General features: G+C 39.0%; 1 protein-coding gene and 1 pseudogene across 1 annotated transcript in view; both read right to left on the reverse strand.

The window, feature by feature from the left end:
- Positions 1-16851: 16851 nt before the first annotated feature.
- The window catches only part of FERMT2 (fermitin family member 2), a 74091-nt gene continuing 63683 nt past the window's right edge, over positions 16852-27259 (reverse strand). Inside the window, 9 exon segments of the mRNA XM_036842346.1 lie at positions 16852-18139; positions 19154-19295; positions 19627-19751; positions 20402-20422; positions 22945-22967; positions 22970-23089; positions 23092-23164; positions 23303-23311; positions 23313-23410. Of these exon segments, the coding sequence (XP_036698241.1) occupies positions 17966-18139; positions 19154-19295; positions 19627-19751; positions 20402-20422; positions 22945-22967; positions 22970-23089; positions 23092-23164; positions 23303-23311; positions 23313-23410 (785 nt within the window). The 3' untranslated portion in view covers positions 16852-17965.
- On the reverse strand, positions 24567-25043 carry LOC118890066 (annotated as a pseudogene).

The following is a 27259-nucleotide window of genomic DNA, read 5'->3' on the forward strand; positions in this document are numbered from 1 at the left end:
TTATGAACCTCTGCGCTCAACCACTGTTGGGTTTTATTTACCAGAACACAATTAGATGATTGAATAAATTATTGGTTACTTTGCCAGTAACTATGACCCCCATGGGATTATTGCTTTTGAAATGCTAAAATTTTTTTAAACTTCCAAGATTCCTGCTGATATGTGTTAAAGAAAAAATTATTCTGATACTTGTTAAAACAGTAAGGAAAACTTTTCCAGGACTCTTGTAAGTCAGAGCATTGCAGTAGGGGAGAGAGATGAGGCTCAACTCCAAATACAATGGACAGCCGGGGATTACGGCCAAAGAGCAGAGGGAGCGGGGCCAGTGGATGGAAAACTACCACGAGGATCAAGGGTAGGGAGATTCACTAAACCTACTTAACAGGATTCTTGCTGAAGGCAGGTCAAGGACACGTACCTCAAATGTGAGGGATGAGGAACTTGATCCCAGCAAGGATGAGGGCCGAGGTCGAGGCCTGGTAGACCGGAGTCTGACTCAAGTTTGGTCAAGGAGAGTGTCTTTGGGATGTGTACTGAATCAGGGTTTCCACTGCAGAGAGGGGAGGAGGGGCTCTGGTGCAGTTGACCTGAGAGGGGAAAGGCCCTTCTCAGACTTGTGCTTGGCAGGTAATACACACAGGGTTGCTCTGCCCAACACTTCCCTTCTGGGCCAGTTGGGCCGATGGTTCTCAGGGCCAGACGGAGCTTCCAGGCCGCTGCCCCCTGTGCCCCATCCCCACCCAGTCCAGCCAAGCAATCTACTGTTAAACTGGGTCCAGGGACACTTGGAAGTTTTTATTGTGCTATGTTCCACAGTCAAAATGGAAGAATCAGATCACCTTTTATTAAGTTTATGTATTAAAAATATTGGAAACACAATTTTATTTATTTATTTATTTTAAATTTATTTATTTTATTTATTTTTATTTTTGGCTGCATTGGGTCTTCGTTGCTGCACATGGGCTTTCTCTAGTTGTGGCGAGCGGGGCTACTCTTTGTGGCGGTGCATAGGCTTCTCATTGCGGTGGCTTCTCTTGTTGTGGAGCACGGGCTCTAGGCACGCGGGCTTCAGTAGTTGTGGCACACAGGCTCAGTAGTTGTGGCTCGTGGGCTCTAGAGTGCAGGCTCAGTAGTTGTGGCTCGCGGGCTTAGTTGCTCCGCGGCATGTGGGATCTTCCCGGACCAGGGCTCGAACCCATGTCCCCTGCATTGGCAGGCGGATTCTTAACCACTGCACCACCAGGGAAGCTCTGGAAACACAATTTTAGATTATAAACTTGACCTTGTCAAGTACAGTTTATTCAGTTTTTTTAAGCTGGGGTAAAATAGAATAAAATTTACCATTTTAACCCTTTTTAAGTGTACAGTTCAGTGGCATTGAAGTATGTTCACATTCATCGCTATCCATTTCCAGAAGTTTTCCATTATCCCAAACTGAAACTCTATCCCCATTAAACACTAATTCCCCGTCCCCTCCCTCCCCTTAGTCCTGGGCAAACATTGTTCTACTTTTTGTGTCTATGAGTTTCTGTCCTCTGTGAGTGCCTCTAGGTACCTCATGTAAGTGAAATCATACAATATTTGTCCTTTTGTGACTAGCTTATTTCTTATTTCACTTAGCATAATGTCTTCAAGTTTCCTCCATGTTGTAGCATACGTCAGAATTTCCTTCCTTTTTAAGGCTGAATAATATTCCATTGTATGTATATACCACATTTTGTTTATCCATGTATCTGTCAATGGACACGTGGGTTGCTTCCAACTTTTGGCTACTGTGAGTAATGCTGCTATGAACATGGGTGTACAAATATCTGTCTGAGTCCCTGCTTTCAATTCTTTTGGGTATATGCTAGATCATTTGGTAAATCCATTTTTAATTTTTTGAGGAACCATCATACTGTTTTCCACAGTGGCTATACCATTTTACATTCCCACCAGCAATGCACAAGAATTCTGAATTCTCCATATCCTCGCCAACATTTATCTTCTGTTTTCTTTTATAGTAGCCTTCCTAATGGGTATGAAGTGGTATTTCATTGTGGTTTTGATTTGCATTTCCCTCGTAATTGATGATATAAAGCATCTTTTCATGTGACTATGGCCATTTGTTTATCTTCTTTGGAGAAATGTCTATTCAAATCCTTTGCCTATTTTTAAATTGGATCATTTGTTGTTTTGTTGTTGAGTTGTTAAGAGTTCTTTATATATTCTGGATATTAATCACTTATCAGATATATGATTTGTAAATATTTTCTCCCATTCTGTAGGTTGCCTTTTCACTCTGTTAATAGTGTCCTTTGATACAGAAAAGTTTTGAATTTTGACAAGGTCCAATTTATTTATTTTTCTTCTGTGGTCTGTGTTTTGGTGTCATACCTAAGAATTCATTGCCAAATCCAGTGTCATGAAGCTTTTCTCCTATGTTTTCTTCTAAGAGTTTTATAGTTTTTAGCTCTCACATTTAGGTCTTTGACCCATTTGGAGTTAATTTTTATGTGTGGTGTAAGGCATGGGTCCAGTTTCATTCTTTTGCATGTGGTTATTCAGTTTGCAAGCACCATTTGTTGAAAAGACTGTCCTTTCCCCATTGAATGGTCTTGGCACCCTTGTTGATCATTCACTTTTATTTTACATTGAGAAGAGGAAACTGTTAGAATTACATTTCATCTTTTAGATTTACATTTCACTTTTTGATAGGTTTTCAAAATCTATCCATCTGCCACAGTTTTTTACCAGCCCTTTGCTCAAGAGTCAATGGGGGTAGTGACTTTACCTCTATTAGGGATGACAAAACTCTGCCAGGCTGATGGCACTTGGATGGTTTGGGGAATCCAGACTGCTCCACATTTTCTCTGTTGGGTATCCTACAGATTGAGCTCTCCTCCTAAGGAACATATTAACAAACTTCTGGAATGCCAGTGCACATGGGAGGAATAAAAAATATTAGTCACTCACATGCAAGTGTGAATTCATTTACATTACTTGCCTCCCAGTTGATTACCGAGAAGAAGGCAATTTTAACTTTAACTTGATTAGAGGGTTGGGGCGAAGTAGAAGGAGAGGGAGAAACACTATTTTAAGGACAAGGCAACATTTCAAGAAGGGCAGGCCCAGGTGTGGTGCTACCCCAGACAACATGAGGCATCGAGCACTGTGGACGGACCCACAGAGAGGACCATGGCCCAGACAGGGAAGTAGGAGAATCTAAAGATAAATTTTGCATACTCCACAGCTGTGCCAGGGAGGGGCTGTGGAGGTGAGCATGAGTAACCCAGAGATGTGCAGAGCCAAGGCCCGGCCCTTTCATGGTTATTTTAAAGCAGTAGCCCATATTTCTCTAGGCCTGGAGACATTTCTTTTAGGTATTGTCTGTCTAATCCTTCTTTTAAGGGAAAAATGAAAAGAGCGCAGAGCTGAAGAACATCTTACTGGGGGAGTGGGAGCTCTCAGACAGCTAATGTTTCTGTGACCCTCGCCTCCACCTCCAAAACACACATGCACACACACACACACACCCCTCTCGGGATTTTGTCCTCATTTTGTAATGATTTTAATTTGAGTTGATTGCACATATTTACATAACAGATATTTAAAATGTAGACTACATTGTTGATGTTGATGCTGGTGTACCTCTGGTGAGTACTGGGTATTTTAAAAGTTCCATTCATACGTTTCGAGAATTAGGATGATTTGTAAATTATTAAAGATCGACATTTTGTCCTGGAAGCTCCTGTTCCTAGTCAAAATCGTCCCTACTACACAGTAGAGAAAAGTAGTTCTACAATTTGGTTCGGCTATTTTTTTTTTTAATTTTATTTATTTATTTTTGGCTGTGTTGGGTCTTCATTTCTGTGCAAGGGCTTTCTCTAGTTGCGGCGAGCGGGGGCCACTCCTCATCGCGGTGCACGGGCCTCTCACTGTCACGGCCTCTCCCGTTGCGGAGCACAGGCTCCAGGCGTGCAGGCTCAGTAGTTGTGGCTCACGGGCCTAGTTGCTCCGCGGCATGTGGGATCTTCCCAGACCAGGGCTCGAACCCGTGTCCCCCGCATTGGCAGGCAGATTCTCAACCACTGTGCCACCAGGGAAGCCCTGGTTTGGTTATCTTTAAAGCATCTTTTATTCACAAAGGGAAAGATGTATCTAGATCACATTCAAAATTTCACTAATGCCTCATTGATCTAATTAATTTGGCCACATAAGACTTGACCATTGCTGGGTGTTAGTCCCATAGAAAAGTATCACAGAGGCCACACCCTTAGCCGGGAGCTAAGGGTTTTCCCTTTTCTATTACAGAACTACTTATCTCTCACTTCTCGATCTTCGTACTGTTACAAGAGGGTTGACTTGTGACACTAGAGTGCAGGATATCACAAAGCACTCCAGCCAATGCTTTTTCTCTTTAACAAATCACACTTGACCATTAAGTTAACAAGAGAGGCTATCTTATGCTATCATTAGGAAGCTGGGGCTTCCACTTCCCATTATCTTTCCATCAGCATCTACTTCCTTTTTTTTTTTTTTTTTCCACTTATGTTGTCCAACACTTCAGGCCCTCAAATTGTGTGACTAATTTCCCCTACTTTCAGGTAGACTATGTGACCATCCCCTTAGCTGCAAATATATATATACATCAAACAAACAAAAATATATTTTAACACAGTAGTAGACATCTTGCTTGATTAGCTCTTATATATTTCCTTTATTTACATTTTGGGGGAACACATTTTTTTCCTATTTGGAATTATTACTATTATTTGAGGTAATCTCTGACTAAAATAGCTAGAAAGTTTTTGAATAGGGAAGAATAGAATAGAAAGCACCTTTAACCTTGGAATAAGATTTTTCTGATAACAATTTTTTCTTTTAAAGATTCCAGTGTGGGGACTTCCCTGGTGACGCAGTGGTTAAGAATCCGCCTGCCAATGCAGGGGACACGGGTTTGAGCCCTGGTCCGGGAAGATCCCACGTGCCACGGAGCAACTAAGCCCGTGCGGCACAACTACTGAGCCTGCACTCTAGAGCACATGAGCCACAACTACTGAGCCTGTGCTCTAGAGCCCAGGAGCCACAACTACTGAGCCCATGTGCCATAACTACTGAAGCCCACGCGCCTAGAGCCCATGCTCCGCAACAAGAGAAGCCACCGCAGTGAGAAGCCCGCGCACTGCAATGAAGAGTAGCCCTCGCTCGCTGCAACTAGAGAAAGCCCGCGTGCAGCAATGAAGACCCAACACAGCCAAAAGTAAATAAATAAACAGATAGGTAAATAAATAAATATTTTTTAAAATAAATAAATAAAAATAAAGATTCCAATGTAGTATCATGGGTGTATGCGTATGTCCAAACTCATCAAATTGCAACATTAAATATGTGCAGGGGTTTTTGTGTATCAGTTATGTCTCAATTAAGCTGCTTTAAAAAAAATAGCTTTGTTTCTGTCAGGTAAATAGAGACTCAGTCTTGCCAAAAAAAAAAAAAATTCCAATAAATGGAAAGAGATACCATATTCATTGATTGGAAGATTCAATATTGTTAAAATGTCAGTTCTCTCCAAAGTAGTGTAAAGATTCAATGTAACCTCAGCAGACTTTTTAATGTGTTAGAAATTAACAAGATAATTGTAAAATCTATATGGAAATGCAAAGGACCTAGACTTGTCAAAACAATCTTTAAGAAGAATAAAGCTAGGAAATAAAGAGGAAAGTATGGAGTAAGGACAGAACAGAAAGTCCAGAAATAGATCCTCACTTACGTGGTCAGCTGATTTTTGTCAAAGGGTCAAGGTAATTCAATCCAGGAAGCAATAGTGTTTTCAACAAATGGTGCAGGAATAACTGGACAACCGCATGCATAAAAATGAACCTCAACCAGTACCTCACAGCATATACAAAACTTAAGATGGATCCTAGACATAAATATAAAAGCTAAAACTATAAAGCGCTAGAAAGATAACATAAGAGAAAAACATTTATGAAGTGGGGGTAGGCAACTATTCAGACAGGACTCAGAAAGCAATAACCATAAAAGAAAAAATTTATAAATTAGATTTCTTCAAAATTAAGTATTTGTTTATTAGAAACACTATTAAGAAAATAAGCAATCCATGGCCTGGAAGAAGACAGTGGCAAAGGTATATCTAATAAAGGAGTTGTATCCAGAAGATATAAGGAACTCCACAATTCAATAATAAAGACAACCCACTTCTTCTTTTAACCTCATCAACGTTTATTGAATTGTGAACCGTTGCAAACACTGCTGAAATCTCAGACTCACTCACTCCAATCCCTCTCTCAGTTTCCGCTTGAAAAGGAAGCCTAGAGAAGGACCACCCCGTACACACACACACAGGCAAAGACCAGGGGTGTCCATCTCTGCCCCACCCGGTGGCCGTGAGGACATCAGGGAAGGACCAGGCGTCCATGAGACATTTCAGTCCTTCCTGTCATGAAGCGAAAGCCCACTTTTTAAAAAATGGACAGAAATCTTAAACCCACACTTCACAAAGGAAGATACATGAATGGTCAGCAAACACATGGAAAGATTCTCAACATAATTAGTCATCAGAGAAATGCAAATTCGAACAACAATGAACTAAGACTACACACCCATTAAAATGGCTAAAATTAAAAAGACTGAGAACATCAAATGTTGGTGAGGCTGTAAGCAACTCCTGTACAATGCTAGTAGAAATATAAAAGAGTATATCCACTTTGGGAAAAGGTTTAGCAGTTTCAGATAAAAATCAAACACACACCTACGCTTTGACTTGGAAATTCCACTCCCAGAGAGAAATGAAACACATGTTCACAAAAAGGCTTGTACAAGAATGTTCACAGGCGCTTTATTCATAATAGCTCGAGAATGGAAACATCCCACATGTGCCTCAGTAGGAGAACGGATAGACAAATTTTGGTGTATTCATACAAAGAATGAACTACTGATACATCCAACAACATTGGATAAATCTCAAAAACACATGGAGCAAAGGAAGCCAGACACAAGAGGACATGCTGTGTGATTCCATTTATAGAAATTCTAGGAGAGGCAAACTAAGGTGGGAAAAACAACAACAGCAAAGCAGTGGTTGCCTCTGAGAATGGGGAGGAACTGGGAAGACATAGAGGCACTTTCTGGGGAGACGGAATGTTCTGAATCGAATGAGGAGTGTGGATTACAGGTGTGTATCCACTTGTCAAGTTGTACAGCTGAGATTTGTGCATGTCAGTGGATGTAATTTTTACCTCAAAAAAACTGCAAAAACATAATAATTGAGTGAGGAGTAGGAAGACATAAAGGTGATGCAAGAATGTCAGGATATTGGTAATTGTTAAACGTGTGTGATGGATACGTGGAGGTTCATTATATAGGTTCATATAAAGGTTCTCTTTATATGTGTTTGAATTTTTCCATAATAAGAAGTTTTGAAAGTGTGTATGAAATTAAAAAGTGAATTGATGGATGGATCATGGGTTGCTCTGGTTGCCATACTTTTCTGGGCAATGTTCGATTATCCATATTAATGGGGGAGAGCAGTGGTTGAAGATTACAAGCTTTGGAACCATTTACTATCTCCATGGCTTTGAGAAAACGCCTTGATTTCTCCATAGTTCAGGTCCGCCATAGGGCTTTGTGAGGTTTAAATGAGACGAAATACGTGTAAAGTGCTTTGCCAAGTTCTTGCTCAATAAATGTTAGCTATTACGATTAGCGGAGGGAAGATGTGGCAGAGATCACTTTAAAAATTTATTTTTACTTGGCTTTGAAAAAATCCTTTTCTGTGTAATTTGAGTGTGACTGTTTCTGATATTTGAGGAGTCAATATGATGGGATCCCACTGGGGAAGGTTTGGCTGAGAAGAAATTAGAAAAGCGCTGCTGCCCTTGCAGTGAACTTGGAAATTAACACCTAAAGTTTATCTCCATGAGGTTGTCTTCAAATTCCTAACATGAAACGATGATGTGGACAATCCCAAAATCTTTTTTCTTATTTGTTCGCTTTTCGAATTTGAACTTTTTTTTTCTTTTCTTTTGATAGCACCTGTCTCTGGGATGTTTTGCTTGGGCCAGTATTTAAATTGGCTGTTTTGTAACTTCAAAACAGCTAGTGGTAGGTAGAGAAGGCTAAGATGTTGGGACCTAAAAATAGCAAAATAAATAATCCCCAGCTGGCTAATAAAAAACCAAGTATATAACCATATTCACTCTCAGGCCTGGAGAACACTTGACTCTGAGCGTCTTTTGTTAGCAGCTTCTAACGCCAAGCCTTCCCATTGTTATAGGAAATCTTTTCCTTTATGGCTGGAATTCGTAACCTCATTCATTCAGGGAAAACCTTTTGAGCACCTTGTTTATCCCGGCCGTCAGGCGCTGGGGAGGCGAGGCCGAGCACGGCCCGCGGCTCTAAGGCTGGGACACACTCAGTAAATAAGGATGATCTCATGGGGACACAGGAAGGGTTGTCAGGGAAGGTCTCTCCGAGATTCATGGGTGCACGTCCTGTCGGATGAGAAGGGCTCCGTTGGTCTCTTTTTCTTGCTTTACATACTGTTGGGTTTTGGTGTCATTTTTCTTTAAAGGACCTAAATGGAATTTGCCAGACAGAGCTGGCTTTGAAGACTGATTTGTGGTGACAGTCTTTCCACTTCCCATTAGTTTCTCTGAGCACCACACATATTTCGTTGTAGAAAAGCAGATTTCGGCCCATCTGCTCAGGGTCAAAGTTCTCCACACACCCTCACGTGTAGCAGAGAGGTTCCCACGCTTGGGCTCTGGGCGCCGGCCTGTGATTCCCTCCTTCCCTCGCCCCTAAGGATGCTCACACGCTCCGATCTGTTTTCGCCCTCTCCCTCCTCATCCTGAAATGTAAGGAGAGTCTTTTCAAATGGAAGTGGCCTTCCCAGGAGTCTTCTCCAGGACATCTTGTTTTGGAAGCTTCAGTGTGTTATCCCCCTTTATCTTGCATTTTTATAAAACCTCTTTTGTTGTTGCTTTTTCATCTTTTTTCCTCCGCTTTTTAAAAATAGAGGCATTTATGCTAATTAAGGTTATAGCTGCTGCTTTACGTGTGTGTATTATTTTCCACGTTTCTTCAGGATGATTTTGAAGGGCTTGTCTCCCTCATATTCTGGTTTCCCCAACTGTACTTCTGAAATAATTGGCTAAATTTAGCTTCATTTGAATAACTCAAACACATATCACATTACTCCACACGATTTCTCTGAGTATTTTAATCAGTTGGGTTTTTTTAAATCCCTCTTTTAGGTTTTCACAAATATTTATTGAGCACCTACCATTTCCTCATGTCAGGACTGGGATTTTCTCAGTAACCTGGACCCTTGCTTCTCACCCTCCTGCCTTCAGGCAACCCCCCCCCCGCACACACACACACTTCTCTCCGTGTCCTTCCAGGCCTCGCCGGTCCGGTGTCCCCGTGGTCAGGCGGTGCTCCGGGGCTGCTCTGGCCCACGGCCTTCTCTGCCTCGTGAGCGCTTATCACCTCCATCACTGGCTTGGCAGTTAGTCATAAACAGCCATGTGACATGTACCAAACTTCTCCTGTACTGTCTTCCACGATTACTAGAGTCTTTTCATCTCTGGGCCCTACATCACTCTCTTCCTCCTGAGTGTTCAAAATATTAGATTTTTAAAAAAAAGATTAATAGCTACTTCTCCAGCTTTAGCTTCAGGCACCTACTTTGGTTTTCAGATGACCAAGAAAAGTTTCTCCCTTTCTCAAAAGAATAGTCAACCAGGCAGCTTTACCTGCGTCACAGAGGAACTCATCTGAATTTATAGATGTGTTGGAACAAAATGAGCTGACTGGCCTCCAGTGATTTGTGACCTCTTACTTAGAGACAGAACTCAATTAGGTATTACACCACCAACAACCCCCCTTTAAATAGTTGCCTAACAGATTGCAAAAGACTGTGCCCCAGGCTTTTATGGAGCACAGCTTCTTAGTGCAGTTTCTCAGAATATAAATCAAGGGCAAGGTTTATAATCAAATCTCATAGGCTTAAGAATCATTTTTGCTTAGAAATCAACATAATTTGATCTCAAACAGTTCTTGGGACTAGAGGAAATATTTTAAATTCATTTTGTTTGCCTAAAAAACAAAAATCAAAAGACAAAAACCCTCTAGAATTTCTACATTCCACAGATTTGTCTTAACCAGTGAAGATGAAAGAAAACATCTGTCCAGTCCCCTCTTTAAAGATCTTCATAGGAGGAATTCTGGGCATGTGAAAGGAGTCAAGGTCACAGTATAGGCTTCCATCTACAGTACAGCCAGGTCTGGATAGGGCGTTGCAAGGAACTCAGTTCTGGCTTCCTGCTAAGGATAAGTAGAAGGCATTTACTCTTCATTATGTGGTTGCTTTCAACAAAATTTATGAGAAAGCAAAAGGAAGTTTCTAAACTACTGCCATATGGCAAGTACTTGGAGCACTGAAATGAGACTAAAACCCAATCAGAAAGAAGCATAACCTATTTAGGACAAGACATCCAGGCCTCTTTTGAAACTGAAGCATTTCCAGACCTTCTGTAAAGACATATAGGCTGATTTTACAAAGTTATTTCTTGAGTATAACATTTAGAAATAAAAGTCAAACCTGAGTGACAAAGATGACCTCAAAATAGTCTCCTATTTGCTATCTGTTCTTTACTCTTGTTAAGTAAGTTTCTTCCCTGTTAAAGCTACTTTTGAAGCTTCTTTTTCCCCATCTTTTGTACAGAACAACTGGTATCATCACCCCCTGGTACAAATGATGGCTTTTCAAAATATGCCCTTGTAAGAACACTTGATATGTATCTTGTTTAGTCCATGATTCTATGTGTCTTTTTCCATTCTCACTGAAGCCATGCTGAACTAGTCTTACTAATCCATTATTTTTAACCTTCTGACAGTTTTACTTACTTGCATCACTCCTTATTCTGGTACTTTCTGTATGAACAGGGACATTTTTAAAACAAACAAATCAAAATAGATTCCAGCTATTTTCAAGATCGCCCTGCTATGTAAGCAGTGGCTTTTATCTATCATTCCTATCCTGTTGACTTTCTGTTCATATATTTATAAAGCACTTTCAAATCATGAAAGCCTAATTTCTTGAGAGTCAACATTTTGTTCAGAATTCCTCTCTTATAAAGTCAGCATCTGTAGAAGGCTGGATCTGAAGGCCACATTTTAATACTAAGGTGGGCAGCAAGGGAAGGTGTCAAGTAAGTTCCCTGACTCCTCTGCTATGACCTGGATGGTTTAATAAGATCTGGGTTGACATCCTCACAAAGGCTTATAAGTAACAATGCTGTGATTTGTATATTGACCAGAGCCTTGAGCTTTATTTTTTTAATTTATTTATTTAATTTATTTATTTTTGTCTGTGTTGGGTCTTCGTTGCTGCACACGGACTTTCTCTAGTTGTGGTGAGCAGGGGCTACTCTTCGTTGTGGTGGCTTCTCTTGTTGCGGAGCACAGACTCTAGGTGTGCGGGCTCAGTAGTCGTGGCGCACGGGCTTAGTTGCCCCGCGGCATGTGGGATCTTCCCAGACCAGGGCTCAAACCCATGTCCCGTGAGTTGGCAGGCGGATTCTTAACCACTGCGCCACCAGGGAAGCCCCGAGCCTTGAGCTTTAAGTTGATTTTCTGATTGAGCTTATAGATCTTTTCTTATCCAGTCCCTCATGTGACTAAGCCTGCATGTTCACAGAATAGTGGTGCCGCCCGTGAGCATGAAACAGAGCAAAACCAACTGGACCACAAGGGGAATGAACCCCTGACCCTGGGCTCATTAGCTCCATTCGTAAACCAGGGCAGCCCAACAGTCAGCCAATTAGTGATTCACTTGGCAGGATGGGCCGGACCCATGTGCTGATCCAGTCCAGATCCAGGAAAGTCTATCAGAAGAATAGAGTGGCAGCTGTCAAGAGCAAGGCTCGCTTACTTCCATTTTTAATGTTGAAAAAATCTTGTACATTTTAAAACTTGAATCATACTATGTGTTCTGCAAGCTAGATTTTTGATTCATCATTAGGTTGAGATACATCTATGTTGTTTTGGAATTTATTCACTATTTTGATTGCATTTTATGACTATTATATTTGATCCATTCTACTGTGATGGACACTTGATTTCCGGTTTTTTGCTATTATAAGTAGTTCTGCTGTGCATGTTCACGTTTGTGTCTTCTGGATTGCATGTGCAAGAGTTTCTCCAGGTTCTATACATACCTAGGAGTGGAATTGCTGGCCTATAGGATACATCTTTAATTTTACCAGATGATATCAAAGTGTTTGTGCAGGGCTCTGTTCCAGTTTATATTCCCACCAACAGGTATTCCAGTGATTACACATCCTGGCCAATACTTGATATTGTCAGACTTTAAACATTTTACCAATGTGGCATGTGTGAAGCTGTATTTTAATTGTATTTAAAATTCGTTTTTTCCTCCATTTTCTAGAATACTAGTAGAGTTGTACAGTTTTTTGTAGATTTACTGGCCATTCAGCCTTCCTTTTTTGTGAAGTACCCATTCCAGTCTTCTGTCCATTTTTCTTTTGTCTTCATCAGTGAGCGTGTGTACTTACATTCCAGATGGTAATGCTCTGTCAATTATGTGTTGCAAATATCTCTCCCAGTTTGATTTGCCTTTTTACACTTTATAATATCTTTATAGTTCTCATTTTGATGTAACTGGTTTGTACTTTTTGTCTTATTAATACACAAGCTCTTTCCCCACTGTCATATAAATGCTCTCTTATGTTATCTTTTAAAAGTTTTATTCTTTCCCTATTTAAGTATTTAATCCATCTGGAGTTGACCTGGACTACTACATTCATAGATGGGGTTAGTGGTCTAAATTCCTTCCATAAAGATAACCACCAGCACCGTTTGGTGGGAAGTCCTTGTGTTTCGTGCTGATCTGCAAGGCTGGCTTTCGGAAATCAAGTTTCCCTATGTGGGCATGTTTGCTTCTGGGGTCTGTTTGGGATCTTCGATTATTGTATTTATCTCTGTGCCAACACCACACTTTCCGTCTAGTGTTATACGACTTCTTGCTGTCTGGTAAGGCCTCACCTGTTGTTCTCTAAGAGCATCTTAGCTATTCTTGGCCCTCTGTGCTCCTGGAATAGAAGAAATGCTGTTTTCTAAATGTTCCTTCTAAGAGCTAACTGAATTTGCAGTTAGGCAAGGAAGATAGAAACAAGGTTTAGATGTTCTGAACAGTAAATATCAGAGTAAATGTGTTTACTTGAATTTTACTTGGTCATAAAAATTAAGTTCATGAAATTTAGATTTGAGATGAGAATTTATGTTCAGAAAAAGTGTTTTTAAAAAAAAATTGTCCAATATCTACAAACCATATTAATACAGATATGTTAAACCTGTCTGGTTGGTCGTGCTGTTTTTATCACAAATTTAATTAACATTGAACTTGGACCACTTCCCTGAGCAGTAATGTACATAATGCTTGGCCAGTGAAGCCACATGAGACTATAACTAGAGCTCATGAAATAATGGTCTCAAATTATTTTGAGTGCTTGTAATTTTTAGTAATATGTGGGCCCAGGTACAGATATCAAAAGGGAGACTCAACTAGGGGTGTGTGTGGGGGCGTGTGTGTGTGTGCGCACTCTGGTAACTGCTCACTAAAGGAATAAACAGAGAATTTTAATGTACACATTCAGCCTGGGAAACTTTGTATTGTTTATTAAATAAAGCAGAGAAAGCAAGAGAGGAGTCAGCACAACGGGAAATAAGGTCACCAGATAAGGCTTCTTTGCTACCCTGTTTCCTGTTCTGGATGGCTCTGCTGTCCACTCGGAGTTTCATTCCTCTTGCCCAGCTTGACAATTTCCCATTTCCTGTCACTCCCTCTGCCACCTCCCCCATTCTTGAGCTGCCAAACCAAAGCAGTTCAAACAGATAAAGACACAGTTAACTTGCTGAAGAGCACAGAGCTTTCAGTAAACACCTTCTTCCTGCATAGTACTGTGTAGAGATGACAGGAGCTTTATCAGCAGAATGAGAACTGGATCAACTTCTTACTATACGTGTCTATTAGGTCTACACCCAGATAGCAAGTCAGCTCACCTCTGCCTTTCTTTGCAACTATATAGCTGCAAAAAGAGGGAATGGCTACAGTAGCCACAAAAACGTTTTGGAAGGGGGTGGCAGGATTTTTTGGAATCAGTGTCTGCATTTTTAGAATAAAGCAGAGCATAGACGGCAGCTGTGCAGGGTCATGTGTGGAGGAGAGGCATTCAGGAAGTATCAGTGATGATACTCTGTCACAAAGGGATGGATTTCAGAAAGCCCTGTTCTTATTTTCTGAATTATCAAAGTGGTGAAGACATTACCATGTTTTGATTGATGGTCTAAGAACAGCAGCAGCCCTTGTCAAACTTAATTATAGGGGGTAGAAAGAATTATGAAAGGTACAGGATAACGATGCATTCCAGAGAATCAAAAAAGTTTTGAGTTTAAGACAACCTAACATTTTACTAAGAAACTACTACATTCAGTGTAGGTACGGTTAACTCTGTGTGGTCTTTCCTACATAAATTAAGGGTCAGGAACCTAGGCTGGTCTGATCCCACTACATCACTAACTGATAACTAAAGCACCTTAATAAGACTTTTAACATAAAAAAAAAAAAACTATGGAATACAAAATGAAATAAGCACTATCTGCTACACTGTTGCTTTTTGGCCTGTGTAAGAGCAGGTCAAGAACTGCCAATTGGCTTTCCTTCTACAAAGTTCATGTCTCTGGGGTTATAGCTGTGTTAATTAGCTAGGTGGTGGGAATCCTTTCATAGTGTGTACCTCCATCAAATCACAATGTACACTTTAAATATCTTACAGTTTGGTCAATTATACCTCAGTAATACCGGGGAAAAATAAGTTCACATCTCTAGGTACCTGACTTTAAGTTCAAGGTTTTGTAAAAAATAATTTGTACCAAGTGAAGATTACTGATTAACTACATCAGGGGCTTCCAGCTGGTCTCTAACCTCCTGATTTAAGAGAAAGAGTCAGAAGGGTGCTTAGTCTCCCATCCCCTGAGCCTTCCCATCCACTTAAAGCTGAGTCACTGAGCAGAAACCAGAAACTATGTTGCTGCAGGCCCTGCCAGTGTTCTTTTCACGGACTGGTATCATCTCTGTAGAGAGATCACCACCAATAGGGTTCCCCAGGATTCTTGAAGGCTTTGTTTTTAATACCACTGGACAGGGAGATGGGAACCAGGGTTCCACTTCTAGCTCTGCCTTGGCACTTGTCAGTTATAGCTGTGTGACTTCAAACAGGTCACTTGGCCTCTCTGAGCTTCACCTATAAAATGAGGTTGAATTGCACGAATCTTTAGATAATGTATGTGAAAGCACTTAGCATGCCTCTTAGTGCACAGTTGGTGTGCCAAAAATGTTTCCTCCATATTAAACTATGCTGAGGCTGAAAAATTCTAAGTTGTAATAATTCCTTGATTTCCAAGATGGCCATCACTATATTCAATAAACAAATGTATGTTAACTGATCCTAGGTAGAAACCATGAGGCTCAGATCCAGTCCTCAAGGAAGTAATAATTTATTAGGGGCAATAGGATATACTCAATAAAGATGATTGCTCTTAAGTTCCAAAAAGGACCAAATTCAATGGCAGTTCAGAGTAAGAGAAAATTTTTGGCTACAAGGAAACTTGGAAGTATTCATGGAAGAAAGAACACTTGAGCTCTAAAATTTGTAAAATGCTATAGAAAGTTGAGATTTGGACAGGTGGAGACTAGAAGGTTTGGGGATGAAGACATCGCAGGTTTGGGGAATGACATGGAGATGGGCAAGTGCAAAGTGTGTCTGCAGCCGCCCAGTTTGAGTGAAGTATGCAGAAGACTGTTGGGAGATGAGGGTGAAAAAATGTGACCTGGGAAACAGGCCACAGAAGACCTCTGAGCACTTAACTGGGGACTTTTAGCTTTTATGCTGTAAGCAACCAAGAGTTATTAGAGCATAGCCTGTTGCTGTGCTGGGGCTAAATTAATCTTGAAATCACTGGGAGGGCAATGGGGCAACCAGAGGCAGGGAAGTCAGCACAGAGGCTACTCTCTCCCTTGTGGGGAGGCCATGGGACCATCAACAGCTCGGGCACGCCATAGACTAAATATATTTTAGGGCTTTTAGCAAGTGACTGTACAAGTTGGTGATCTGTACTTAAGGGAACATATTATTACCTTTTTTTTTTTTTTTTTTTTAATGGGAAGGAGCTCTTAAATTTATGTTATGACCTGGCCTTAGAGTACAAAGAAAAGCCATGGAGAATGTGACACAGACCAAAAGAAACCCCTGAATTCAGGGGATGGTGAAAGCAGTGACAAATGAAAGACACTGGGCTGCATGAGGGAAATATCAACAGGGCTTGGCCTGATTAACTGCAAGGGGTAAAGGAGAAAGTCCAGAACTGAAGTTCTGAGTCTGAATGATGATGGGATAGCAGTAACAATACAGAGGAGTAAATTCATAAAAATTGTGTTTTTTGAAACTGAGTCAGTCGTTTTACTGTTTAAAACCAGTTCTGCCCAAGTCAACCAGTGCGGTTCATCTGTCTTATTTCTGTTTATAGCTATATTTCTAACATGTAAATATTTTACAGTTCATTCCTAAGTAGCAGGAAAAATGAGGGGTTTCTATTTAAGTGGAAGACTCCATCTTAGAGATTAAGTATGTCTGTCTGGTGACACTCCAGAATACTAAGCAAGCTGTTCTTACAAGCTGCAGGTAAGCACTTCCAAAAGGCAAAAGATCATTTCTACAAAGTTAATGCCATGTAAACAGTAAAAACAAGAAGTACAAAGAAACGTTAAATAAAAGATTTTGCTTTTATTTAAAATAAAATGCATTTATACAGTCTTTAAACCATGGATTATTGAACAATACTGGTAATCTACCCCTCCCTGGCACCCTTCTGGGCTACGTGAGCTAGGAATTCTCTGACTAGCACCAATGCAGATTGTAACAGCGCAACAGACCAGAACACAGCCAGTCCAGGCATTCGAGTTAAGGACACTGTGGCAAATCATGACTATAATGAAGTCATCCTTAATTTAGCAGATATTAAAACTGCACATTAATTATATTTTAAAGAGCATTTAATTAATGCAAAGAAGCAACATCCAAGCCATTTGCTAGTTGTGAGTAGTTTTTTAAAAAACTGTACAATTTTATAAAATTTGTGTTTGTACATTAGTTACATAAAATGCATACTTCATAGACCTTTACTTCATATTGTAATGCAAAAGTTGCATATTTTAGGCAGACAGTGAATATGCTGGTGAATACTAAAAGTGTTGTAATACAATATGGTGTAAAAATAAAAACACAAGACAATATACATACATGCTTATTCAAGGACAAAAACAAACCAGGCATGACGACTAACAGCATTTTCCTTCAAGATCAAACAACGACAGTATTAAATATCAGGCACCTTCTGCAGGCCTGATTTACTTGAGGGGGGGTTGGGGGCGGACGGATGACAAATAGCGACCAGAAGTAGGCTGTTTGAAAAATACAGGTCAAATTAAACATACATTAAAACACATGCATTAAACATGATAAATAGACTTCATATAGTTTAAGCCCTGGATAGCTTTAAAGTAGATGGCTTGAGTTTCTTACATACAGTTTGGCTAGCTTGAATCAGTGATGTTTTGTTTCTGACTTGCCCACTACTTCAGTTTTCAATTCATGGCCCTAAGGAACGTGTGCCATATTCAAGTCCATATATTTGTCATGATAGCGATTAATAGTCGTGCTTGTTAGTGCACATATTAACTGGTCTGGTAAGGCAAAAATGTTTTCATGATAAAATAATAAATTTCAAGCTTACTTTATTAAGCAGCATATAACAAACAACAGCTTTTAAACTTAAATAACTGTTATGGCCATGGAGCTTCATTACACAGCGTTTCTGTTCACACCCAACCACTGGTAAGTTTGTAGAACATCTCTTCATCTAAACTCTCATTTTGGTCTTTTGCACGTGTTGAGAGAAATATGTAGCCACCAATGAATTCATGAACCACTTTGCAATCTACTTCAGTACAAATGAAGGACAATCGTACTTCATCTGCAAACTCTACAGTGACCTAGAACAAAGACAGAGAACGATCAGTCCCTGCAAAACTCCAGATGGTTGGGTCCAAGTGAAGCTACTGTGCTTAAGGTCTGTCCTTATCACAAAATACTTGCTGGTCCTCAAATATTTTTTTAATCCTAAACTAATAATGCCTTTAAGTCCAAAAGCATAAGTAAAGTTTACTAGCCCCTCCCCTCCTCCTTTTTAGTTTTCTTGTTCTGAAAAGGAAGACTGAATGCAAGGGGGCTTTAGGTCATTAGGTTCCCAAATGGTCTCTGGTGATTCAATTAATGAGAATGTCTCTCTTGAAGTCCTGGGAGAAAACCTACTTCCTGTGTTTAATATCTGCTTTAGATATTTAACCTTTAGGTTTCATGTTTGAACATTTCAGAAATACAAGATTCTATAAAGTAACTGAAATCGATACAACAAACCCAGCGACCCTAAAACAGATGACTTATTAGTAAAACATTGTTTATTTTAAATGATAATCATGTACTCTAAGGCTAGGGGTAGCATGATGTGCCAGGCTTTAGCGCCCTAAGTATCCCAGTTGGAATCCTGATTCTGTTACTAAGTGTGTGGTCACGGACAGTGATGGCCCTCAGTCCTCTAAATTCTAGTGTCCTCATTTGTAAAGTGGGGATAACCCATCAACCTTACAGGGCTGAGGTGAGGTTTAGAAATATGGTACAAATGTAAAACATCTAGTATCATGCCTGGCACAGGCATTCAATAAAGAGTAGCTGCTATTTGTGAGTGGAAAGGACTTATCCGTTATAGAAAGATAACCTTAAAGATGAGGCAATATTGTAAAATATTATGTTCTTAGAATTTAATACCTAGGCTAGTTATGAAATAGGCAAGTTTAAGGAGGAAATGAATAGAATAACCAACCATGTTTTACACTTTAAGAGGTAATGGTACAAATAATCTTCAGAATTTATAGGCCTTTTTCTTCTTAATTCATTCATTTTTAGCAGACGGACTACATACGCCTTCAAGTAGCATAGTTACAGCTTACCATTTTTATTTCCCAGTTTACATTCCACTGTTTCATGTTACTGAAACGCCAGGTTTTAATTGCATCTCCTGTGCTGGCGTCCATCCTAATCAGTCTGTTGTATGCAATTCCAATAAGTTCTTCTTTTTTGCCCCCTTGGAATCTACAGCATTAAAAACATAAATAAATGTTTTAAAACATGTTGGGGGTGGGAGGGGGACATGTTGGTCTGTTTTTCTTCAAGACACGTGTGTTTTAATCCTAAAAAAAAGTGCTATTCTTGCACAAAACAGAAATGCAATCATTTTGAATTTTTGATGAAACAATTTTAAGTATAGAAAATACCATTCCAACAGTCTTTAAATTTTACTGTGTAACAGGTTAATGGGTCTCAGGAGGTAGCTTTAAATGTTTAATTTCTAATTAGATGAGGTAGATTAAGTAAAAAGGCACAGATTAAGGTTTACACATAGGTGCTTAGTAGAACCACTGACCTTGCAATAAAGTGTGTGATGCCGAATTCTGGTAATGACTGCCAAGCTTGAATAAATCTCATCTTGGCTTCAATAAGACTCATCTGAGCTACATTCTGATGGGCCTCCAAGATTCTTGCTGTTATCTAAACATGATTAAACATCATCTTTACCATTAGATATTATTCTTTCATGGTAGAATCAAGACAAAAAAAAGATTAAAACATTGAATTATGTGCCCCACCCAAAATTATGTATTGCAAGAGTTGGAATTAGAAAATATCTGAAGCTACATTTGGGAATTTTAGTAAAATAATGACTTTCCAAATAAACCTCAATATATATTTTTTCTTAATTTTAGTTTCCATATGTCAAGAAACAGTGACTATTAGGAGTGCATAACTGCCATTCTTGAGACATATTCAAGTACACATACATATGATACTGCATTATAAACTGTATTTTGTAATCCTCATATACATGACGGGTTTTAAATTCACAGCACCAAGATATATGATCAGAATGAGTACCTGGCATACAAGTTTCTAGCAGGAATAATATATATTTTAGCAGCTTTAAAGTACTTGAAATCACTGTAATAACTTTAAAATGTTTCTAAAGCAATCATTAGAAAGGTTAATTTTTTAATTTAAATTATACTCACTTTGGGATGACTATTCCCTCAAAGAGTAGAAGGAAATTAATCCATGAGGGGAGATTGTAGCTAGGGCTTTAAATATTTTTAATTATTTCTTTTCTTTTTCTTTTTTTTTTTTTGTAAATATGGAGAACTTACCAAATCTCTTATATAGCCTGGCTGTAGGTGGCAATGCGAGGAAAAGAAAAAGGAAGCAGAAAGAAAAAAAGGCAATCAGAAAAAATGGCAATGAAGCAAAGAAAAAGTTGCGGTAACCTGCAAACCAAAATTCCAGCCAAAAACCATGCAAAAAATTACTTTAGATGGAAACCAAGCAAAGTAAACGCAAGCATGAAAATGAAAATGAGAAAGCAGCAATTACTTTCCATTTAGAATACTGAGAAACACTCCACATTATTTTAGATTGTTAAGTGTTACTAAAATTAAGGGTAGAAATTTGTAGGGAGAAAATTAAGAGCAAATAACCTTTCCCCCCTCATGTACCAGTTCTTACTGGTTAGGGTAAAGCTAATTATTTTAGTAGCAAAATAAAAATTAATATTCAAAAGCCTTTAATGTTGTCTCATATTGAGTCAGATAATATATCCATGCACCGCTTTTCAGAATAAGTTGAAGGCATAAAATAAGTGCAGTGACCATACTGTTTTTTTTATTTACACAAGAAAAGCAAACCCCTCAATTACCATCTGTTTTTTGCATCCTTTTTCCTGGAAGGGAAAATAAAAATATGCCATACACTACAGTAGGAGTGGTGGCTGTAAACATATTGGTCCATTTCAATTTGGATTAACATGGATAAGAACAATTCTTATCCTTTAAAACGTAGAACAATTCTTTCCTTTAAAATGTTAAAATCCAGTTTGGGAGTCATCTATGTAAAAAATATCCATAGCAAATTTAATTAATATACAGTTTTTGGGAATTAAAGTAGATTAACTATAACAAAGGCTATATTGATGGACCCAAAGACTTTATGCCCTGGTAGGGCTGAATGACCCCATGGCCTGCACATCTTAGACCTACCTGACTCCGGAGTGCCACTGGATCATACAGTTTAACAAACAATTACTGAGCAATATATCCAACGACTACTACAGCACCTGACACAACTAAACTAAACTAAACTCCTGCTTCTCAGCACTTACTAGGTGTCAGGGCAATAATATGACTCAACCTCCAAGTCTAGTTAGGGAAAGGAGAACTCAAAAAGAATGTGCATTTGATAAGATGCCAATGTGGAAGACAGGGCTAGAAAGACCCTTAATCTCAGACCACACACATACTGCCATCCTGCCAGTTAAAGACAGTCACACATTCTCTGTTCTCAAGAGAATTTTTAGCTGACATCTATTCAAGAACTCACCAACAGAAAAGTACCTTTTTAAAGCAAAAACTATCATTTTAAAGGCTTCTGAGAAAACAATACCTGTCTGACAACTAAACCAACATTTGGCAGTCTTAACAATTAATACTTTAAGATCTTTTTTTCCTAATACGTGATAGTGAAATGAGACTGCTAAAGATCTGAAGCTATTCATTGACTTTGAAGGCAAATGAATCCACTTTTAGAAACAAGTCTCTTTATAAATAATTTTAAATGAATTTAACTAATAATAAAAAATGAAATTAGAACTCGATTCACTTTCCCTTTTTAACTTACAATCTACATTCCACAAAGCTCCCCAGGGCAGCATTTCCTCCATTCCTCACTACTCCCACCATCATATGACCCGTGGGATAGACCATTTCCATACAGTTTTACACAACCTCTGCAACTTAAAGACAAATACTTGGTGATTAAAACTTCTGAACATTTCTAGCTAAGTGATTTCAGATCCTATGATAAGGACTGTAGTTAAAGTAAGAATTAGTAAGTGTTCTGGATATATCACTGTGCCTTTCCAGTAATGTGTTAAATTACTCCTTAACAAAAATAAAAATGAAACTAGATAAAAATGAAATATTTATTTCAAAGTTCTTCTTTCCCTCCCCTCCTAAACTGGAGCCTTTTCCTTTTATGGCATGATGCTGGGTGTAGAGAATACTGGGGGCTATCCCAAGTGAACTCCCCTGGCAAAGAACCTTCTTTGTTGTACCAAAGAACCTTTTTCCTAAATAGCAATCCTCTTATGCTATTAGTTTCCAGGAAAGGAATTCTAAACAGAGGGAACAAAAGCAGTGAATTTCATGAAAATTTACCAAACTTTGTCACATTATGCAAATGTTGCTTAGGTCTTGACTGTTATGTTAAGAAAAGACAATGTTCAACGTGGCCTATATCTACCCTCGTAAAGTTTATTTCCAAAGCTGAAAAAGTCAATTTTGACAGCAAGAAGAGTCATCACAGACTTGGCTGGGAATGCTGGCTGTGCTTTATATCAGACTTACAGAACATCCTGTTAGCAGAGTGATTTCCTCAGGTTGTTTAGAATAAATATGCTCCCAATATTCCACCTCATTATCTTTCATATTAAAATAATAAGGCTTTTCTTAAACGACCAATTTAAAACTGACTGAAAGCTATTTATTTCTTATTTTATTACTTTAAACCACCTGATATGAAATTAAGACTACCAATTAAAATGAAAAAGTTGTGTTTAAGAGGGGGAAACTACAGTGTATGTAGAAAATTATAAAACAATCAGCAGAAAATAGCAGATGAAGTAAAATGAATCAGGTACCTGCTTGTTCTTGTACTTTTTAGATAGCGAGGGGACACCAAACATTCAGGATTTATATCAGTCGTGATCTGCTCTGGTATTAACTGAGGATCTGGATTTAAACGCTGCATCTTCAGAAAGGAAAGAATATTTTGAACTTCTAAGTGTAAGAACTGTCCGCCATGGTCTTGCCTTTGGAGGCCAACCTGCAGGCTGCCATCCAGTGTGCATACTGTTTTTCCTGTTGAAAAGAAATACTGAGGTTTGAAATCTGTCACATGACGGGTCCTGTGAGTATAAAATATAAGAATGAAATGGTCAACTCACTAAGGAAGGAAGCCAAGAAAATTGAGGGTTACTTTTAATCAGAAAAACTTACATTGTCACACACGAAGCCAGATTTCATTCATGCCCTCTGCAACTGGAATGAGGAGTTTAATGTTAAATTTTTGGCCTGAAATGTTCACATCTGGGGTAACTTCACACCCTGTAGTAAAAAAATTATTAAAATGATCAAATTTACTCTTAAGAAATCCCAAGCCAATATAGGCAGCCCTCATTTTATGGCATCTTAACGTGTTGAATTTGCTGTCGTGGAATCTAAGTCAGGGAATAAATTCTTTATGCGCGGTAATTTTGTCCGGGGGTGGAGCAAAGAATCAGATCTATATAATATACAAGAGATTTAACTGCACAGAGTTTGTGGCCCTTGATTGAGAAGAGAAGGAAAGAGTCCTATTAAAAGGATATTTTAACCAAAAACACTTGCACTCCATCCCACAAGTTTTTTTTTTTTTTACAAGTTTGAAAGATTCTCCAGTAAGTTTATTTTGCAAGCCTTTCTATTTTATGTTGATTGGTATACACTGGAATAAGAGAAAAATGTTCATATAGACTGTTTGAACACTGAACTGTTATCATCTTAAGATAAATTCAGGTTTACTTTATTTTAATTGACCTTCAAATTGCAGGCAGGCTTACGAGGTTTAGCTGTAAGTGTTCTTGCCACCCCAACTTGTCACTGAGTCAGACATACACACAACACATGTAAACAGACACAAACAGTCTTTTATAAAGTAAACAAGTCTTTTATAATGTAAAATAATCGTTCCTTGTTGAACTTTTTATACCCAGTTCCTGTCTTTTTCTGAAATTGGGATATTCATATTTATAGAGAACAATATTTACAAAGTAAAGAGTTTCTCTTTGAAAACTCAAGCAATTCTTGACAGCAATATTTTTCTTATTGATCTAAAAAGCATGGAATATGGAAGGCCAAAAGGGGAAAAATCACTTCAAATGATCAAAACAAAAGAGCACTAAAAAATAATATATTTAATAATGTAGAGAGAAATTTTTAAAGTACAGTTTCTTTTGAAAATATTGACATTCAAACAAACAGCTTCGGACTCATTGCCAAAAGCTTTCTCAATTAAAATTTAAAAATGTTGGTTTTATTGTAGGAAGATACATTAATTCTTTGAAGTCAGAATGAAAGGGTGCACAATTTAATTTTTATATAAATGACTGTTTGAATATACAAAGTATCAAATATAAACAGTAGTGTAACAAGAAAATAAATTGGCAGAAATAATTATTCAACGAGTAGCAATAATTAAGACCACCATTTGAAAGATCTTCTATAACAAAGAATGGAAAAATATTGTTATAAGTTTTTACAGCACACAATTGAATTCCATTCTAATTCATTACTATTATACTTCCTTCTTCTTCAGTATTAGTGGACCCACATTATCTCCTGTCAATTCATTGTGTTTATTATGTGAACCATCACAGGCAGAAACGTCTTAGAACGCCAACATCTACAATAAGCTGCTTAGTAAGACACAGATCTTCAATGTTTATCTCATTCACCACTTGGGATTTTCCTTTTGTATTTTAGATTAATCAAAGCTATCCTTCTGTTGCTTTTTCTTCGGAAGAAATGGACGAACCGCAAGGTAGCCAAGTAGTTGCAAGTACACCAAGGAAAGGCAATAACCGAAGCCATTCTGAAACTGTGAGCCGGGCGAACTCGGTAATGCTCTCGGGGACTGGGAGCCGCTAATATACGCGGGGATCTGCACCTTCACGATGCGGGCCACGCTCTCCAGCACCATCCTGGCCAGCCGGCGTCCGCTCCTCGCCCGACCCCCGCCGCTCTCCGGCCGAGCTGCCGCGCCTGCGTCCCATCCACAAGTTTTATATGTATTGTTTTAAATATCATTCAGTTCTTTGAATCTTAGTTATTTGGGATTTTTTCCTAAGTTTCTAAATGTTACAGGGATTTTTAAATATCTTTCTATAATTAAATTCTAACTTAATTGTGTTTGGGTCAGAATAAATGACTTTTATGATGCTTTTTAAAAAAGGCATGTTTCGGGTGGATTACCAGTTTGAGCTGGAGTCCTACATAAGGGCCTCCTTAGGACCCCACTGCTCCCTAACTCAACTGCTCTCCTCTCCTATTCCTGTGTGGAAGCAAGAAGCTTAATGGCACAGGGGAGGGGAAGCACAGGATCTCCTGATTCAACTGAATGCTCCTGGGCACAGGCCTCCTTCCAAAACTCCAGGGTGTTGGAATACTTAACAAGCAGTTCGATTCAGAGGGTGATCATTTGAACAAAAATAGTTTCTTAGTCATTTCTTTGTACATATGAAAAACTAACTGTAAGCACAATATATTAGAAGTCCATCTGGTATAGAAGGTAACATAAACTTATATACATGGGAAGTCAGTATGAAAATAAGTGGCATGCAGAATTTCACTCTACTGGCAAGTTTTCAGGAATACATACATTTATGGATTATAAAAATCCATGTAATCAACTCTGTTAACCATTAGCTGGTGGCTTTACAGAAGAGAACACAGATTTATTGAATGTATATACCCAGTTAGATAATGGGACAATGGTCAGAATAAATTAGTAACCAGTATAATATAGTGAAGAAGAGCTCTGCAAGCAGACAGATTTGGGTTCCAGACCCTTCTCAACCACTTCATAATCATGTCCAATTTATTTATGCCCAAATATCCTGACCTTAAACTCTACCTCACAGGGATGCTGTAAGGATCAATAAGATAATGAACATGTCAAAGCTCCCTAAAGAGTATTCCAACTGTTAGTACTTAGTTCATGTCACCCTCAATACGTGTTAAGACCATCCAGTAGGCTCTATGAGGAAGAATGGAAACTGTTAGCAGGGCCTGCTGTTGCCTTTCTCCTTGTACTGGAGCAACTTCTCCCGGCACAGAGAGTACAAGGAACAAGATAATAAACCTCTATGTATCTATCACACAAAAAGAACATATGTTTAAATTGTCATTTTTTTCCCCCATCACATAAATGTTTTAAGTATCATATAAAAGAAACAGAACATGTTAGATAAAGGAGAGATCCTCTCCTCTCCAGAATTAACTTCAATCATTCATTTGATGGACCTTCTCCCCTCTTTGCTTTCTTTTTAGAACATTTACTCCACATAAATAGCTACCACATTAACTCCTATACAATCATTAGAAACAATTAGGAAGTTGTGTGGCAATGTGTTTAACCTTCAAAGTTAAAACAAAGAGATGTCTGAAGATACACAATCTTTTCCACAAATTTCATTAATCATGCAAGTAGATTTAAAGTACCCAAGCCCATAATAATTAGACCTCTTTTTAAAGTAAAATACCAAAAAAACTAAAAAGGGAGAGACCACGCAAGTGTTAACTCAGGCACTAGTGTAAGCACAGAGGCACTCAGTAGCCACATTTCAGACAGTATTCACCCCATGCCTGCTCCAAGCACAGGCTACCTGCTTCCATGGTAACATGCTGGACCTCACTGTAACCCAATTACTAGTCCTCTGAAGCATTAAATGCAAACAGCCCACTCTGATCACAATCTTCCATCCTAAATCTCCTCAAGTTCTTTGAGAGACCCAATCCTGTGACCCCATCACTGTCTCCCCATCATGTTTCCACCTCTTCCTTCTCTGCAGTCCAGCCTGGACCCCGCTGCACCAGCTGTCACCTCCAACTCCCCAGACTCACTGTCTTTCCATTATACACACTCAGCAAAACCTTAACCCTAGCTCAGCCCAGCCATCTACCACTTACTTGCCTGTGCTCCGGCTGCTGAGCACTCTACGAGGGAAAGGGGGAGAGAAAAAGAGGTCACAAAACTGAGCAGGTAAGTTTCACCAGAAATTCGTAAATTCCCAACCTTAGCCTGCCCCTTGACACTGGCAAGCCTTCTGTGCTAACAGACCTTCTCAACAATGTTTATTTCACACCTTCTCAGGCCTCCTATGCCACTCACTCTCAGGGGACAACCTCACACGTTAC

This window comes from Balaenoptera musculus, chromosome 2 (genome assembly GCF_009873245.2).
Source record: "Balaenoptera musculus isolate JJ_BM4_2016_0621 chromosome 2, mBalMus1.pri.v3, whole genome shotgun sequence".
In the NCBI taxonomy this organism is placed as follows: domain Eukaryota; kingdom Metazoa; phylum Chordata; class Mammalia; order Artiodactyla; family Balaenopteridae; genus Balaenoptera; species Balaenoptera musculus.